Source organism: Cetorhinus maximus, chromosome 15, assembly GCF_964194155.1.
Source record: "Cetorhinus maximus chromosome 15, sCetMax3.hap1.1, whole genome shotgun sequence".
Taxonomy (NCBI): Eukaryota; Metazoa; Chordata; class Chondrichthyes; order Lamniformes; family Cetorhinidae; genus Cetorhinus; species Cetorhinus maximus.
The window spans coordinates 94,481,413-94,499,647 of NC_135893.1; the positions used below are offsets into that span (position 1 = coordinate 94,481,413).

Genomic DNA, 18,235 nt, shown 5'->3' on the forward strand with positions numbered 1-18,235 from the left:
ACTTATGGCAGATTCAAAGAAAAAATGATTCTCATTACTAACTGGAAGCCATCAGCACCACAAGTCCATCAGAAGCACCCTCACGTTGAAAGCAGCTCCTCCATTCAAATTTCACCTCCAAGCCTCCAAAACACGATCCCAATGGGCAGAACATTATTCAGTCGAGTTAGATTGCCCTGTTCCCTCGCCTCCCCCCACCCCACCCCTCCTCCCCACCTCCAGTTAAGGTTCTGAAGTGGGGCACAGTAGTTTTCAATAGTAGAGATTCGGTTGTCAAGGCAATCTGGCTTTTATAATACAGCGCTGTGTGTTGTCAAGGCAGTCTGGGTATGCAGAGTACAATGGGCAATTAGCACAGAAAACGATGAGTCAGTCAGAAAAATAACATTGAGAATACTAAACCTTGGCGGCTTTAAATATTACCTGATACACACACACAGAAAATCACACTGACAACTTGAGACAAAATGACCGTAAAACGTTCTCTCCATTCAAATTTCCAATGCCAATTTCACCATCCAAAAAAGACACTTCAACTGTTTATGCAGTCACACATAATACCAAAGATAAATCCTACAAAGCATCTTAGATTTGCAAACATTCAGCATAAGAATTGCCATGACAACTAGTGCAAGTGTTAGACTGGTGTAAAGGTAACGCCTATGATTTTTACACTGGCAGTGTGCGTGCAAAGATCCACTTGACAGCGCAACCTGCCCTCAGAAAGCCCCTTAAAGGTCTATTTTACGCACTGGGTTTTAAGCGTAAGGATGTTGTAGCACACTGAATTGTCTAATTCTGAGCTGTCCAAACGATGGACTTTATGAAAACTGTGGCCTCTGGTGTTCTGGCCTGTGGAACCCTTAACAATTCAAGCCTCCATTTGCGTTACCATCCCTCACTCAGTTCATTTTTCCTCGATTCGATGTGCTAGGCCCGGAGATTGAGAAAGGCCTCTTCTGAGCATTTTATCCCTGCTGGATAAGATGTGAAAGCTATTCTGCTGAAAATGTGGACACCTTTAGGGGTTCGCAAATTGTGGGCAATCTGATGTAATCTTCTCGCGGGGCCTGTATGGCAACATCCAAGTGGTGAATGAAAACAAATTGTTTCAGGCCACCTGCACTTGTAACTATGGGAGATCTTCTTGTCACCAAGGCCATGCGGGTGGAAGGACGTAGAGCTCAAAAGACTGGCTTGGATCGATGTTGGCCTCAGAGCCGATTGCAGGCCTTTTGGGCCAATTCAAACTGATCTTGCTTAAAGAGCCACTATTTCATCCAAATAACATCACTGATTGAAATGACGTCCGATGCAGTTTTGTTGCTAGTTAGGATGGGTTTGAAAATTCAGAGCTCATATATCAAAAAGAAATGAGATGTGAAAAATGAACCCCTGCAGTGCAAACTTTCATGGGAGCTCAGGAAACAATGTGAGAAGCTCTTTGGTGGGTGGCAAAGTCAACTTGTGGGGCTGCTATCACCGCTCCACTAATATATCATGGATGAATGTAAGGTGAAAGAAGGATGAATGTAAGGTGAAAGAAGGTAGTAAAGGGGGATAAGCAGGCCTGATCCCCACCCTGCAATATCTGCAGGTCTGGCCCTGGCCTAGACTGTAGCTTCTCCATAGCTCCATACCAGCTGCTGTAATGGCGTCTGCAACCAGGGGTGAAGCACTGCCACTGGGAATCAAAACCATGGCCTCCCTCAGCAGCTCACTAGGCATGGGCCTCCCCCTGCTGTGGATTCATTATGGGCGGGGCCAGATGAGGCTCTGTGGCCATTTAAGAACCTCATAGCCCTAAGGCCAGATGGCCCATCCTGACACCTCCCCCACCCCTTTGCAAAATTTCAGACAAGTCTGGGGGGGAAGGGTGGCGGGGTCAGTGGTGGCAGGTAGGCAGCAGGAAGGCTAGCTGTTGGATTTTACATGACCCCTCCCCTTCAGAGGGGAGGGTAAAATCCAGTGCCACAACGGCTTGGTCAAAAGCTGACAAAACCTGCCCAATGGCAGTCAATGTGGAACATTCTGTTAGGCTTTGGGGTTTGAACATAGACCTCTTGATTCAGTTGGGGTTCAAGCTCGAGTGAGGACCACTGGCCCTCAAAATAGTCTGAGGGGTACTGACCTCTGCAGCTATCCCTACACCCACAACCATTACGGGGGTGGGGTTGGGGCGTGGTGGGGGCAGGAATTTCAAGTTTCTACTCTCCTTCGTGTGGAAAGGTGCTCCCCAATTCGGCAACTGAATGTCCCGGCTCTAAAATTTTAAAGGTTCTGAAACCCCCTCTTGCTCTTGATTCTCCTCAGCGGAGCAAATAGTTTCCCTGTCTCTACCCCATTGAATCCATTTAAATGCCCATGTGCAAGAGCTGCTGGGTTACATTGCCGTATAACAACAAGGTTTAAAAATTCCAACAACTGCGATAAACCCTTAGTCTAAGGTGACAGAAAAGACATGCTGAGCTCAGTTCATTCAAACAGCAGGGTACAGCACAGTCAAGTCAGCGGGATAGAGGTGAGCTTTCGCAAAGATTAAAGTCACTAAAGTGTTGATCCAACCGAACAAGATTTTTAAACTACCGAGTTGTCCTTGCTGCTGTTACCACTTTGAAGGCAATTTCACACTGGATATGACATGATAATTATCTTTCAGTGTCGAAACACTTAGTATTTAATCCTTTGGATTCCCTTACACAAGAACCTTTCCTTTCATTAACTGGGAGGGAAGGCAGGCAGATCATCCTCCCCACATATACATTCTTTCAATGTTGTCATGTTGTGTTCAGCGCAATCTTCAGTGCAGCAGAGATTAAATTCCCCACAGAAAATCAGTGGCAAAACTTCAAAATTCAGGATTCTGCAAAGTCAAAATCAAAACCAACGGTAATGACCAATTGTCAATATTGCTAAGTAGACTTCAAAACACGGACAGCTCTTGTCCATAATTTTCAGCATTGACCTACTCTCCAATCTTGCATATGATGCTTATACAAATGCTAGGTGTCAGCTTTGGCTCAGTGGTGGCATTCTTGACTTGGAGCGAGAAGGTGGTGTGTTCAAGCCTGCCATGAAACTATTAACATATATATTATTGGAAAATATTTTGCTTTTAAAATAGTGGTTTAGTCTGTGGGTGTGTCTTAATTGGATTAAAACCAGCTAGTCTGGGTGCTTTGATGGGTACTAGTTTTGATATGTAAGAGAGATAGCATGCATTTGCATTTTTTTGAATAGAGCATTCAAGAAGTGGGGTGAAAACTGACACTGATCTAGCTAGCAGATACCAAGCAATATGTTTATATTACTAATAAAATTGGTGCTATGAAAGGGGTTTTATTGTTAGAGAGGTTTAGTTCAGAGGTTGGTGATACAATGAGAATTTACATTCAATGGGCTGTGCTGGGTATAACTTCTGCAGTGTTGTGTGCAGGGTAGAGGCAATATGAGATCAAAGGCAGCTGTAAGCCTCTAACTGTCGCCATAGGAACCAAAGTGAAAAGAACCTCATTTTGAATTTGTAAGGTGAAAATGCTTTGCCTGGTGTTTGTTTAAGTCTATGGGTTGCCGCAGCCTTAATGGAGATTAGTTTGGGAATTTGTTAAAGTTATGATAGTAGTAATTTGTAGCTATGTGTACACATATTTTAACCTGTGTAAATTAATAAAATGTTTCATTTAATGTAAAACCTCGAGAACTAGTGGTCTAGTTCCTGAATTTAGAGTCACATCTTAAACATAAGACTAAGATTATAGGTTATGACAGTTGTTTAAAGTTTCCCTCTGGAATTTTAAAATAACTCAGCTTTACCAACTGTTCGGGCATAAGAGAGCCCCACCCTATAGCTTTATCAGAAGAAAGTGGGTTCAGTCTCCTTAAATACTTTACAGTTATTCATTCAGTGTCATTCATTCATGCCATTGATCTAGCCTGATACATTGTGAAGTGAAAGGACAGTATTAATTCCCTGCACTTCTAGCCTAACTTTCCATAATGCAAGAGGAAGCAGAATTAAGACACATTTTCCTCTTTTGTACACAAGGATTAGCCAGAAATGGTGATCACGGTGTCCTGGCTTCCAAGTCACATATTCACATTTGGAAAATATGGTTGTCATTTCAACAAACCAAATATGGAAGAAACATGTATTTTTTTCTTGCCTCTGGGGTCAATTCAAAAAGTACAGGTGACTGTTACTGCAGTCAAACTTCTAACTCCATGCTAAACAGGCGCTATCGGACAGAGGAAGGGTTAACGTGAATAGACTAGGCCAAGTGTTGACATTGCTGATCGCTTTACTTCAAAACAGCATTAGAGATTAGAAATTGAAACATCAGTGGTAAGCCAAGCAAATCAAATTATACAATAGCTCTGTACACACACTTAGTCATTTGCAAAATCTCAGACACCACCACCACCACCCCCCCTCCCGAATCATGACGTATGTAACTTACAGGTACTGTTTGCTGACAGATTGGCCTCTTACTTGCACACTGCTCTTTTTCTGCATCAACTGTGGTTCAGCCTTCGGCCCTCAAGGCCAACATTTTATCCACAGAAGAAAAGCTAATCAGTGCAATGGAAAATGTTTTCTAGGAGGCGAAGCAAAAGGCCAGGTAGACAATACAGCTTGCCCCACTCGGAGGGAAGGCAGAATCGAACACCTACAAACCGCACAGGTCAATTTACTGTTCAGGGAAAAATTATAAAAGCATTTCTGCTGAGGCAACTTCAGTCTTGTTAAACTCTACCTAAATACTCACATCAATTAATGCTAGTGGCAGCAGCAATTAATATTACAATTTCATACCAATGCTCTGATGATTAAGATAAGTATGATTACATTCTTGGGAGGCTTTCTCCCCTTCTTCCCCAAAGGCATCGACTGGTCTTCCGGCCCATGCAACTCTCTGGCCTTTCTTCTTGTGTAGATCAGACAGCAAGACTCATGTCTCTTTGGCCATTGTGTCCCCATGGCGGAACCAATCCAGCCTCAACAAATTTTAGGAAGCCTAACCCTCATTTATTTATTTATAGGGAACAGACGTTATAAACATACATCTCCAAATCCAATGCCACGGTTTCATTCTGCTCCTATATACTCTTTTTGAGTGTGCCAACAAAGCAAAACTGATGAGCAAATAAACAGCCTCTTAAAGGGTCACTGTGAGAAAAGACAAAACATTTTAAAGGAAACTTATCTAAATAAATTAAAAGAGTGTTTCTGCTCGTATATGTAGGAGCACGAGTGAATCCCCCAGTTATGCCCACCACTTGAACACAATCAAACACTCAAATAATATACAATTAACGGATAGATCAGCTGCCCAAAAAGATAGAGAAAAAAGAAAACTGCACTAGAAAAGGACATTGCTGTTGCAACACCATGGTAATTCTCTCCCCTCCATTTTCCATAAGTGATTTTTCCGTCACTGAAGGGCAGATTGCTTTCTTGGCGGCCACACACTCCCTCTGCCCACATCTCACATGTTTCTCAGAGCCTGTATAGCAATGCTGAGGGATGGGGCCTGGTGAAATCTCATGCATAAGAGAGAGTGGGAGAGCACGAACCCAAACTCCTAAAGGAATAAAAGAGGGCAAGAGGCAGCTACACTGGCAGTAGACCAGTTGATTTTTATCCAGCATTAAAACTGGATGCAACACACAAAACAATCAATCAACAGCATTGAAACCCAGATAAGCCCAGTTGAGCAATTATCTGCTGGTGCTCAAACCTGCATAAACAATTAGAGTTTAGGGAAAGCTGATCTGTTACACGGACTACTCTACTAGCCGTCTTGCTTTTGCCATAATACCACACGACTCAAGATCTTTTTAATGAAACATGCCATCACACTGAGTGTTACTGTGCAATAGTTTTGTGCAAAACTGTTTGCTGTGTTATGGAAGGAGGCCATTCCACGCATCACGCCTGTGCCAGCAAAATCATTTGGATTTATTGTCCCTTCCCCAGTGCTCGATTCCCTATATGGGAGGTCCTCTCACCACTCAATTCTCCAGGTAGCCATTTCTCCAAGCGCTCACCAAACTCTGACCCTAGCAACCTGGGCATCTCTTGACTATTTGTGCTAACCTGCCCACAGGCCAGATCCCCCCACTTGCTAACATCTGCACCCTTTTGTAGTCTGCCCATCCATTCCCCTTTAAGTTTGCTCAGCTCTCCTCTTTCTGTCTGCGTACCTTATTCATCACTTTTGTTCATGGACTTGTGCACATTAGTACTGACCATTGTTCATCTCTCCCTTGGTCACTATAGGGCCACACAGCTGTCACTCAGTTGGTAGCAATTTCACTTGAGTCACAAGGTAATGGGTTCAAATCCCACTCCAGAAACTTCAACACAAAATCCTAGACTGGTACTCCAGCACAGTAATGAGGAAATACTGCTGTTGGATAAGGCGTTAAATTGTAGCCCCATTAGATCTCTGTAAAGTCGATGTAAGAGATGCCATGATGCCCTTTTGAAGAAAAGCAGAGTTACTCTGGACAATACTTATCCCTCAACAACAGTAAAATATCTGGCCGTTGCTGTTTATGGGAGCTTGCTGTGTGCAAATTGACTGTCACATTTCCTACATTACAACAGTGACAAAGCTTCAAAAAAGATTTGCTGTAAAGTGCTCTGGGATGCCCTGAGGTTGCAGAAAAGCAGAATGTTATTTAAGTGAAGAGACATGACAGAATGCTGCACTTCAGAAGGATCTGGGTGTCCTTGTACATGAAACACAAAAAGCCAGCAAGCAGGTACAACAAGTAGCTAGGAAGGCAAACAGAATGTTGGTCTTTATTGCAAGAACGATGGAGTATAAAAGTAGGGAAGCCTTACTACAAATGTACAGGACATTTGTGAGATCACATCTAGAAATATACTGTGTACAGTTTTAGTCACCTTACTTAAGGAGGGATATAATTGTTTTGGTTGCAGTTCAGAGAAGGTTCACTAGGCTGATTCCTGGGATGAGGGGTTTGTTTTAAGAGGAATAGGTTGAGCCCTATACTCATGGGAGCTTAGAAGAATGTGAGGTGATCGCATTGAAACGTGTAAGATTCTGAGGGGGCTTGACAGGGTAGATGCTGAGAGGATCTTTCCTCTAATGCGGGAATCTAGAACTAAAGGGGCACAGTTTAAAAATAAGGAGTCTCCCATTTAAGACAGCGAATAAGAGGAATTTCCTCTCGGAGGGTTGTTGGTCGTTGGAATTCTCTTCCCAGCCAACACTGGAGGTTGGGTCACGGAAAATATTCAAAGTTAAGTTAGACAGATTTTTGATCTACAAGAGAGAGTCAAGGGAATTATTGTGGGCTGGCAGGAGGTGGAGTTAAGGCCACAATCAGATCAGCCAGTATCTTACCGAATGGTGAAGCAAGCTCAAGGGGCCGAATGGCCTACTCCTGCTCCTGTTTCTTGTTATGTGTAAGGTGTTTTATAAATGCTAGCCTTTCTTTAAAGCATTTTCATTATACTATGCACCTAATTAAGTAAAATATGAGGAAGTGAAAAATCACTTAGTTATATAAAAAAAATTCAGAAAGCGATTTTATTAGAACACAATGCAGGTGTCGAGTTTTAAATGATATTATTGCAAGCAGCATTCTAATTTTAAAGCATATGAAATGGAAATGAGGTATATCATTCCACCAGATTAGAATATAACTATTGATTCAAATCAGATTGCATAATAACTTGTGATTTCCCACATATTGTAAATAAATAGTGGCCTGATTGATGGAGCAAATATATAAATAGCACTGTGATTTTTGTGATGTAAATTTAATTATGCCACAGTAATTATGTTGCTCGAGTTTCAATCTCATGCACAGAGTACGTCCATTTTAATTCCATGCTTTTTTTAAATGAAAATTCGATTTCACATTATGTCACAGGGATTACGTTCGTTCTATTCCGATTATCAACATTCATCTATTGCCAGATTATATTTCTGAAGCACTGTTATTTCGGATAGCCCCGAAATTCCATTGCAGATTCATTGACTTCCCTCCACAACTCCAGCGGGAGGCCAGGGGATTCTCCCGGAGAAGAAACAACAACTTGCATTTATATAGCGCCTTTCGATGTATTATAAAAGATGTCCCAAGGTGCCCCAAGGAGCAGCAAAAGTCAGGCAAAATTTGAAACTGTGCCACATAAAGTGACAGGAGCTTTGGTCAAAGTGGTAGGTTTTAAGGAGACACTTAAAAGGAGGAGAGATGAGTAGTGAGGTACAGAGCCAGAGCTTAAGGCCTAGGCAGCTGAAGGCACGGCAACCAACCACGGACAGATGAAAATTGGGGTTGTGCAAGAAGCCAGAATCGGAGGAGCACAGAGATCCTGGAAAGCTGTAGGGTTGGAGGCGATTACAGAGATAGGGAGGGGCAAGGCCACGGAGGGATCTGAAAATAAGAACCATTTAAAGCAAGTTGTTGCTGGACCAAGAGCCAAGGTAGGCCAATCTGAATGGCCCGCCAGAAATGAGCACAGGCTTCATTTCAGTATGGCTCATATTTCAGACTTTGCACTCAATCTGCCCTAGTCAGAGGTTGCGATACCCGGGTTGACGATTTCAGGCATGGGGCAGCCTAGTCAGAGGTCCTTAAAGTCGACAGCTGGAGGCCGCTCAAAGACTACCGCAAAAACCTTTGAAAGTTTTTAGTGTTTTGTGGAGTCAGAGGGAGCAGGAGTGGATGTCCTGGTTTCACTAAACAGCAGCAGGCCACCCCCTCAGCACTCTCTACCTGACTGGCACCCAGAGTTCACCAGATGTATTCTGATGAGGAACGAGGTCAAATTTACCTCAGTCCTCAGGCCTCTCCATGCTGGCCTGCCACTGCTGCCGCTACTTGGAATCATGGACACCGAGCTATGTAGGCTCCATCGAGTATCTGAATAACATAATAAATGGACTTGGATGTTCAGTTGCTGGCACAATGCGGGATGCCCAGTGTAGACGGATACCGGGGACCACAGACGCCAGAAGGCTCGAGCTGTAAGCTGCATAAAAACAAACTCACTTATGTCCCCAGGACTCTCTGCCAAATAGAACTGGGGTGCAGGAAGGCCAGCTCTGAACCGCCAACTGGTGGAGCTACCACTCTATACAGTTGGGTACATCCCCATTACCTGCTCAGAAAACAGGTAAAACCATCACCCATACTACTAGTACTACAACAACACCAATACGTACTTATATAGTGCCTTTATGATAATAAAACGTCCCAAGACACTTCACAGGCAAGTCAATATTTACATTTTATGGCAAGTTGTTCTTTTCGCTATGCTGGGGTGAAGAGCTCCTGCCCATCTAGTGAGCGATCAAATTACACTTGTAAATTGTTTCAGAAGCAGCTGGTTTCTTAGAGAAGGTAAGCCTGGTCTCGGAGGTCAAGGTGACTCCCAAGATGAAATAGCTGATGGTGAAAGTTCGGAACCTGGTCAGCCCACACAGCAGTCCTCAGGTAGGAAAGCAGTACCAGTTGACTGATTGGCCAGCCAGCTTGGCTCAGTAATAGAACTTGGATAGGGGGGACCCCCATCAATGGAGTGGGAGATCCTTCCTGATCAGTTCCAGATCACTCCCCAAGTCAATCCATTAACAGCTAAGCTGCAGCTAGCAGGACCAGCATTAGGAAGCTTACTGCTGGACTGACTGGTTTTAACTGGCTAAACTCCATCATTACCACAGCACACTCCTGGAGAAACCCAAGCTCTGTTGACCTGCATCTGAACTCCCTAGACCTAGGCAAGTGAGATGAGATCCTCCGAGGAGGGAGTCCACTCTCCAAGAGCAGGAGTAGGCCATTCAACCAGGTCATGGCTGATGTGTGTCCTATCAGGTAGCTGCAGAACGCAATTCTCAGCATTTTGCTCTGGAGGTTTTCAAACATGGTTGTGGGAGTTCAGCAACGCAGCGAGTTGCAGGCATGGAGCAGTTATTCTTGTCAAGGCACACTACCTGCTTGCACCGTGTTAAGCTACAAGCACTTCTACTGGAGGATAAAGGCTATTTGTGGCCTAGTCACCAGGTCCACTCATCTGACAAGCACATGGGAGCAAAAGACACTTGCCCCTGACTCCAAACTGGCCACCGCATTTCCTGCTGTATAAACATCCATGTAGAAATATCCATGCAGACAAAGAACAAAAAAACCTGACAACGCTGAAGTACAATTCTCCAAACGCATGCACACACTCTCATCAGATCTTACTTCATCCATACACCGAACTCTTCCTTTTAAAAAGGAAAGAGTGCAGCACAAAGTAAAACTTTAATGAAATAAGAAATCTTCCACTGCCTCGTCATTTAATGTGCTCTCTAGCTTTCTTTCATACAGAGCCAAAATAACAAAGATGACATTTTTGGTAAAAAAAATGTTAAGACACAACAGAAAATTACTGCAACTTACAGCACAGAAACAGGTTACTCGACCCAATCAGCATATACCTCTGTTTACTTGTGACTAACTTATAGTTACGGCCCTAAGAGGTGGTGGACAGATGGACTGTTTTCTCACTTCACCTCTACCAGCACAATTGAAATTATCCTTCCCACCCACATCGAAATGCAATTAATTACAATATTGCTGTTGTTAGGTAACTACATTTAGTAGAACAGTTGTTTTCACTTTGTACAACTTTTAGTAGTCACTTCGAGGGCTACATTGTGATCATGCGTGTTATGTATTTCCAAGCAATTCACTTCAAGAATTGAGCATCTGCAGCTCAAATGGAGGGTAGTGTCAAGTTTTTTTCCTTCAGAATTCAAATTTTCAATTTTAGCCATAAAAGGGCTTTAAGGACTCGTACCTGGCTATCAAAGGGAGCTGTAACTAAATGACGAACAAAGGAAATCACTCACCTCTTCCACAGTGAGAGGCATGCAGATCCTGTACTCTTTCATCAACATAATGGTGCTTCAGCCTGGATGAGGTACGAACTTGAAGGCACTGAGAGGATCACTTCGGAAACCACCGACGGTTAACTGAGGTCATACATTAGTCCTCTCACCAGCCACCGATATAAAAACAGTCCTGTCTACAGTCTAGTGCTGAAGTACTGCAGCAAATACCACCAACACCAAGCCTCGTGTAGCAAGATCCCCAAAGCCAGGATTCAAAGCTCAGCTGTATTATTCTGGGCGGGAGAAAGAAAAATGCAATGCCTTTATTAAAATAAGAATTCCTTTTCATGTGTTTTAGTTTATTAAAACCTGTGTTTGAAGAATTTGGTAACACTTTTACTATAATAACTGCAGCAGACTTAAACATGCGTTGTTGGCAGAATGGTTAGATTAATTTACCACTTTGTGGTAAAAGTCAAGAGAGTCAGCTCCGAGTGTGATACAATGATATAATTTACTAAAATTGTGTTGTCAATCTCCTGGAAGTTGCATCCACTCACATTCTGTACCACTCCAGTAAAGTTAGCACTTTCCTAAGGCCAGCAACTGCAAGGAAAGCAAGCACAGATCATGTCTATAGTGTTATGTTCAAAGGAGTCATTTGGAGAAGGATAGTACCAAAGCCAATCTTTACTCAATCTAATATTTATTTACAGGGTGAAACATTACAAGCATACACCTCCTAACTCTACTAGTTTCAGTTTCAGCTCTTGTCTCTTAATATCTGCTCAAGTAAAGCCTTCCACCTGCATATAATTAAACACCATTGATATACACTTGACATATCACTGAACAGATTGCACACTTGTACTGCTTAAGCAAATAAAATATTAGCAAGTTGGTAAAAATTCAATATTGATTTCATAGCAAATATGCAGTGGCACTGCATTGAAAGGTTAGCCTTTTCCCCTAACACTCAATATATTCACTCCAGTTCCAAGCTGTGTTCGCTGTATATTTATGCAATAAAGCTATTTGAAAATGTCAAGGATGTTTATTAAGGAAAAGCACTAACAATGTTTAATGCACCACCACTTTTTTGCTATTGTCTGCAAACACAAGCTTTCATCTGTGGTGAGTCCAACCACAAAGATTGCAAGAAAAATAATTAGGGAAGCACTTTTGCTTCACATAATTCTTGTAGAATACTGAAGATTTAAGTAGCTTGATACTTTCAATGCACCCGTGTTGACAATTAAAGCTTGCTCCTATGGGGCTGTTATTGGGGCATTGAATCTGGTACATATTGGAGCCAACTTGCATGGGTTAAAACGTACAGCATAAAAACAGGCCAACTGGACCATGCCATGGTTGTGCTCCACATGAGCTTTCTCCCATTGCTTTGTCTAACCCTAACCTTCTATTCCTCCTAGTCTTCTTCATCAACCCTATCAGCAGAGCCCTCTTCTATTCCTTTCTTCCCTCATGTGCTTCCCCTTATATGAATCTATGGTATTCACCTCAACTACCCCTTTTGTTCCACATGGAACACAAACTAAAAAAAGGGAAGTTTTAAAAGTCATTTGCACAATAATGACGATTTAACAGGTCGCTTAGCACATTCCAAGTTTTTACTTAATTTACAACCAATTGTACCCAAGTTTATTTTTCACTTTAAAATGTCTAGCTCTAAGATTTAGAAAAAAAATAAAAGTTGACAGTGTTGTGATCAATTAGGGATGAAGCATCGCCCAATATAAAAAAAAAGGATGTCCGTATTCTCCATTATACTCTATTTAAAACTGTTAATGTTGGCAGGAAGCTGAGACTTCGAAATGCACAATTTCTGACCATGGCAGAATTTCGCCAGTGAGCCACTCTCCCACTTTTCACTGAGAGGAGTTGCACTACCTCCTTACGTGACCAGTTCACATCACTGCACAGTGGCTCCTGTCAGCAGCCAACGCAAGCAGCTTCCTTCCTGAGCTCGGAGCCGTCAACTTGCCAAAAAGCATTCCAGACAAGCAAAAAAAAAACCCCCCCCAGCAATTTGGAGTTTATAAAGTGAATAAAATTCCTACATATAACCAAATGTGTTTTACAACGTGTAGAGTTAACTCTTTGGGGGGGAAAACAGTTTCAGTATGATATCCATAGCATCTCCACACCAGGAGATCAGGTACTGATGTGAACAGTTGATTAATACTGTAATTAATTGTCCTATTAATTATTTCAGTTAACACACGACTTTTGTGTACTAAGTTCAGATAAACAATACTTTGCATTCGAAATTAACGCCAGGGCTCTAATATATATATATATATGTGTGTGTTTATATAAAATAAATATTGCACTTGAAGCCTCAGTTACAGTAAAATCGTTCTCTACAATGGACATCATAACCAGTCGAGGTCACATCGGTTTTAATTGTTTGTGATCATTTTGTTTAAAGCACAGCACTGCACGATCTAAACACTGCACATGTTCCACACAAAGCAGCACTCACCTCCAGATAATTCGCCAGAAAGTAAGCGTGCTTCCTTCGGATGAAACCTCTGCATTGGAAAAGTTCACCGTCGATCCGCTCGGCTTTTCTTCGATCTTCCCGCTAGCATGTGGAAAGGGGAGTTTCCGAATTCTCCCAGCAAGGAATCCGCCAGATTTGGGGGAGGGGTGGGGGGGAATAAATAAAATGATGTCTTTAGTTGCTTCTTAAAGATGCATGTCCTGGCTTGGCAAACGCAAAGAAAATGACAGCCCGACGACAGAGCAAAAACTTTCGTGCTGCCTCACAGAGGCGAGCAGTTGGCATTCTTCACTGGTTTCTGACCTTTTTTGTCGGTTTCAGTCCCAAAGGGGGGGGGGGGGGGTGGGCGGGAGGTGTGAAACTGACCAAAGCCCGTTGCGTCCTTCACAGCCCCGTTCAACTCTCCATGGCTCAGGAGCCTTAACTCTTTCCCCTGCCTGTATAAGCGGTGTCCCTCCTCTCCTGAGCCGGTTAGTTAATATTTTGTTCCTTCACGCTCAGGACCGGCTGGGAGACGTCGGAGAAGATAAAGGAAGAATAGAAAGAAAGAGAAAGAGAGAGGAGGAGGAGGAGGAGGAGGGGGGAACATCAGAAACTAAAAAAAAAACGCAGCCCACAGCACTGGAACTGGTTCTTTCACATTGCAGGCTACACACTGCCTCCTTTAGGGGAATATCAGCAACTGCTGCCAACACACACACACACAGAGCAGGAGGATGCAACCATACAAAGCACAGTATAAACGAATGAGCACTCAGCTGTAACCGTGCCCTTAACTTGTCAATGTTCTGTTCCACAGTTCGCACTTGAAGGATCACACGTTTGCAAAGCTGGGTCCTTACGAACAAAATAACGCTAAGTATGCAAATTAATTCTGCGCTCCTTTGAATTGTAGTTTTGCATATTTTAAATGTCAGGTAGGTTATGTGCACCATCTCCGTTGACTGTGTTAACATTTTAAGCATCTAGCTGTTGTTTTTTTTTTAAAAAAATTTCACAGTCCACGTGTTGTTTTCAATACAACTTTACATATTGGCTAAGTTTTTGAGTTGGAAGGAGAAGTCATCGGCCTGAACCACTGGGCGGAATTTAAAGCACCCGCCCGCCCCGGGAGCCTGGTGGGCGGGCGGGCTATTAATCGGGTGGGAAATCATGGGGTGGAGAGCTCGTCACTTTCCCAACTCCCCTACCCTACCCTACCCCCTTAAGTCGGAGCAGGAAAGGTCATTCTGCCTTCCCGCCCCTAGACCAATTAAGAATGACCACTTCAGGACCTCATCCTATCACTGCTGGTATTCTCCCAGCAGCAAGGGGGCTCTCCTGATTGGATACCTTGTGCCACATAGAAAGCTCCTCCCCCCGTAGCAAGGGCCACCCCCAATGGAAGAGCCATTCTGACCTCGACAATGACCCCCAGGGCCTGCCCATGGCCCCGGCCAGCCCACCTGGCGTAATGGTTATCACGTTAGCCTTACACACGAATAGTCCCTGGGCCGCAACATTGTCAAAATGAGCTCACCTTCTGGGACCTCTGTTGGTGCTATTGCTATGGGGCCCCCTGCAGTCCCAGTCGTAGCCACCGCCCCTGGTGGCGCTGCTGGGACTGAAGAGCTGCCAGCCCTCTGATTGGCTGCCAGCCTTTGGAGGCGGGCTTTTTGCATTCAAAGGCCGAGGAGCCCCAATGAAAGGCAGCAAGCTGCCTGATGGGTATCTAATCCCATTGCGGCTCCCAGAAAAGGGCACGGCGAGTTTGCCTCCTGCTTTCTGGTGGATGGGGCCGCTGCTGCAGATATTAAATTCAGCCCATTATCTCTGTACCTTGCTGCCTGACCTGCTGAGTGTTTTTCAGCACCTGCTGAGTGTTTTTCAGCGCCTTCTGTGTCTCTTTAAACCTCAGAATTCCAGCATCTGCAGTATTTTGCTGTTATTTTAACACATCGCCTGTGGGGCTTTTTTGGTATGCATTTGTGACCGATCTAGCAATTTAGACACCCTCTGTCTTTAGTTGTTAAACCAAAGTGATGGGGCCAACACCTCGAGCAGGACATTTGAATGTTGAAAAGAGCAAAACATGAGGATACACTAGATTAGCTCATAATAACGTACTAATGCTGAACCGCAGGTTATCGCAGTTTGAGGACTGTAGGAAGAGAAACCTGTTGGCATAAAGGACAATGGACTGCCTGCCTCTCTGCCCCAGTACACAATAGACAAGTCCATAATATAGATTCCAGAAAATAAATTTTATTCAAAGATGCTATCAATGAAGCTTCAAGCTTTTCAGAGGCAATTTCACAAGGGGTTTCAAGATGCACACTGTAAAACTTCTCATGGGCTTGTATCTAAGTTACCATCTTTGACCATCCTGAAATGGCTGCTTTTAACCAAAATGATACTTTTTTTAGATAGAAAACATCCCCGTTATATTGGAGGAACAGTGCGCAATCAGCTATGGAATTCTCGAATGGTACAGCACAGAAAGAGGCCATTCAGCCCAATGTGTCTGTGCCAGCTTTTTGCTGTCCAATTAACTACCCAATTAGTCCCACTCCCCCTGCTATTTACCCATAGCCCAGAAAATCCTTCCTTTTCAAATATTTACCCAATTCCCTTTCAGCGTCGTTTCTGAATCTATGTCCACCATCCTTTTGCAAGTGCATTCAAAATCATAACAACTTGCTGCTTAAAAAAATGTTCCTATCCCCATCCTGCTTCTTTTGCCAATTATCTTAAATCTCTGTCATCTGGTCACCAACCCTTCTGCCATAGTTCCTCTATCAAAACCTTTCAGATTTGGAACATCGCTATTAAACCTCCCTGTTCACCTTCTCTGCTCTATAAGGAGGACAATCCCAACTTCCTTAGCCTCTCCACACAACGGAAATCTTTCATCCCCAAAACTGTTTTAGTAAGTCTCCAGGTGATGCACTTGACATCCTTTCTAAAACCTGAGAGCCAGAATTGGCCACAATACTGTAGCTGGGGCCTATAACCAGTGATATGTAAAGGTTCAACATAATGTCCTTATTTTTGGACTCTATGGCTCTATCTGTGAAGCCAAGGATGGTGAACACCTTTATAACAGCCTTCTCCTGTCACCAGCTCAGAGTTAATATTCTCCCTCTCAAGTCAGAGATCTCTCAATAATTTGTTATCGGGTCAATAATGCATGCTCTCAATCACAGGACAATGAGACAACAGGAATTACGGTGCAAAAGGTATAGTCTGTAAAATGCCTCAAAAATCTGCACCAAACCTGTGAGACACCGCATTTATCAGTAGCCTGTTGCTTAGCCTACTTCAGCATTCCTAATCTGATGATAGAGTCATACGGACTCGAAACGTTATCTGTGCTCCTCTCCGCAGATGCTGTCAGACCTGCTGAGTTTTTGCAGCTATTTTGGTTTTTGCTTCAGCATTCCTAATGTTCATCGTGTGACTACCTCGAGGGATGCGACTGAAAACAACACACCCACAAGGCACAATGGTATAAACATGGAAAGATCAGATTAAGGGTCATAATCAAGAATTTTGGCTCCAGATTGAAGATTGGGGTGAGCTCTGAAAGCAGATGAAGCTCCCTCACCCTGGGCTGAAGGCAACTCAAACTTAGCCCCTGCAAATCTACCAGAGGGTATTTCAGTCTCAACACGATGATTATGGGCACCTTTCAAGGAGATGGATCAGCCTCAGTCTTTCCAAAATACAGGCTTTACTGTGGCTGTCCATTCCTCTGGGAAGAAGCAACTCTTAATATAAAGAAAGACCTGCGTTTATATAGTGCTTTCTGTGACCATTAGACGTCTCAACACACTTCACAGCCAACTGATGTGAATAATAAAATATGATATCCAGCTTCATAACCTTTAAGGAAATAAATTATGAGCTCTTGAATGCCTGGTGGGGAAAGACATTCCCCAGCGTCCTATTAGATGGGCCAGGTTTCGATCATGATCTTCACTGATTTGGCTCTGCTTTGGGGGCATTAGGAGCAGTGCAATTGGATTCAGGAGAGTCTGTGCAAAATCCAGAACTCCTGCTTCTGCTTGTTAAAGAGTGCCTCCAGTTGCAAATGCGTCTGTGCGGACGTCAGCTGCGGACCTGCCATGGTCTGTCTGGGCTGTGATGCCTTACAGCGTGGAATAGCACAGTGCCCAAGCTGACACAAGAAGAATGGTCAGTTGGACCAAATTCCCCAGTGCTGTCAGCACCAGTGGGACAGTAAGTCATTGTGAGTCCATGCCTTCAGGATAGTGGGGAAATAAGGACATATAGTGTTTCATGAAACATTATTAGCATTATGTTCAAAAATAGAAAGCACCAAAGTGGGTCCATGGTGAAGTGATGGATGAGCAGCACTTTTATCTCTTGACTCTGGGGCTTGTGTTCAAATCCTCCTGTTGGGATCAACATCTTTTTGTGAAGCAATTGTGAGCAAACTTGTGAGCAATTTTGGGCCCCGTATCTCAGGAAGGATGTGCTGGCCCTGGAGAGGGTCCAGAGGAGGTTCATGAGAATGATCCCAGGAGTGAAAGGCTTAACATATGAGGAACGTTTGAGGACTCTGGGTCTATACTCGATGGAGTTTAGAAGGATGAGGGGGGATCTGATTGAAACTTACAGAATACTGAAAGGCCTGGATAGAGTGGACTTGGGGAAGATGTTTCCATTAGTAGGAGAGACTGGGACCCGAGGGCACAGCCTCAGAGTAAAGGGAAGACCTTTTAGAACAGAGATGAGGAGAAACTTCTTTAGCCAGAGAGTGGTGAATCTATGGAATTCATTGCCACAGAAGGCTGTGGAGGCCAGGTCATTGAGTGTATTTAAGACCGAGATAGATAGGTTCTTG

The 18,235-nt window shown here is 43.6% G+C and overlaps 1 protein-coding gene across 1 annotated transcript in view; it reads right to left on the reverse strand.

Moving 5' to 3' along the window:
• Positions 1 to 13,938, reverse strand: part of LOC144691008 (cytoplasmic phosphatidylinositol transfer protein 1-like) — a 195,973-nt gene extending 182,035 nt beyond the window's left edge. Inside the window, exons 1-2 of the mRNA XM_078558986.1 lie at positions 13,366 to 13,938; positions 10,878 to 11,152 (exon numbers count right to left, since the gene is read on the reverse strand). Coding sequence (XP_078415112.1) covers positions 10,878 to 10,925 — 48 coding nt within the window. The 5' untranslated portion in view covers positions 10,926 to 11,152; positions 13,366 to 13,938. The remainder of the gene's footprint in view (positions 1 to 10,877; positions 11,153 to 13,365) is intronic.
• Between the last annotated feature and the right edge of the window lie 4,297 nt (positions 13,939 to 18,235).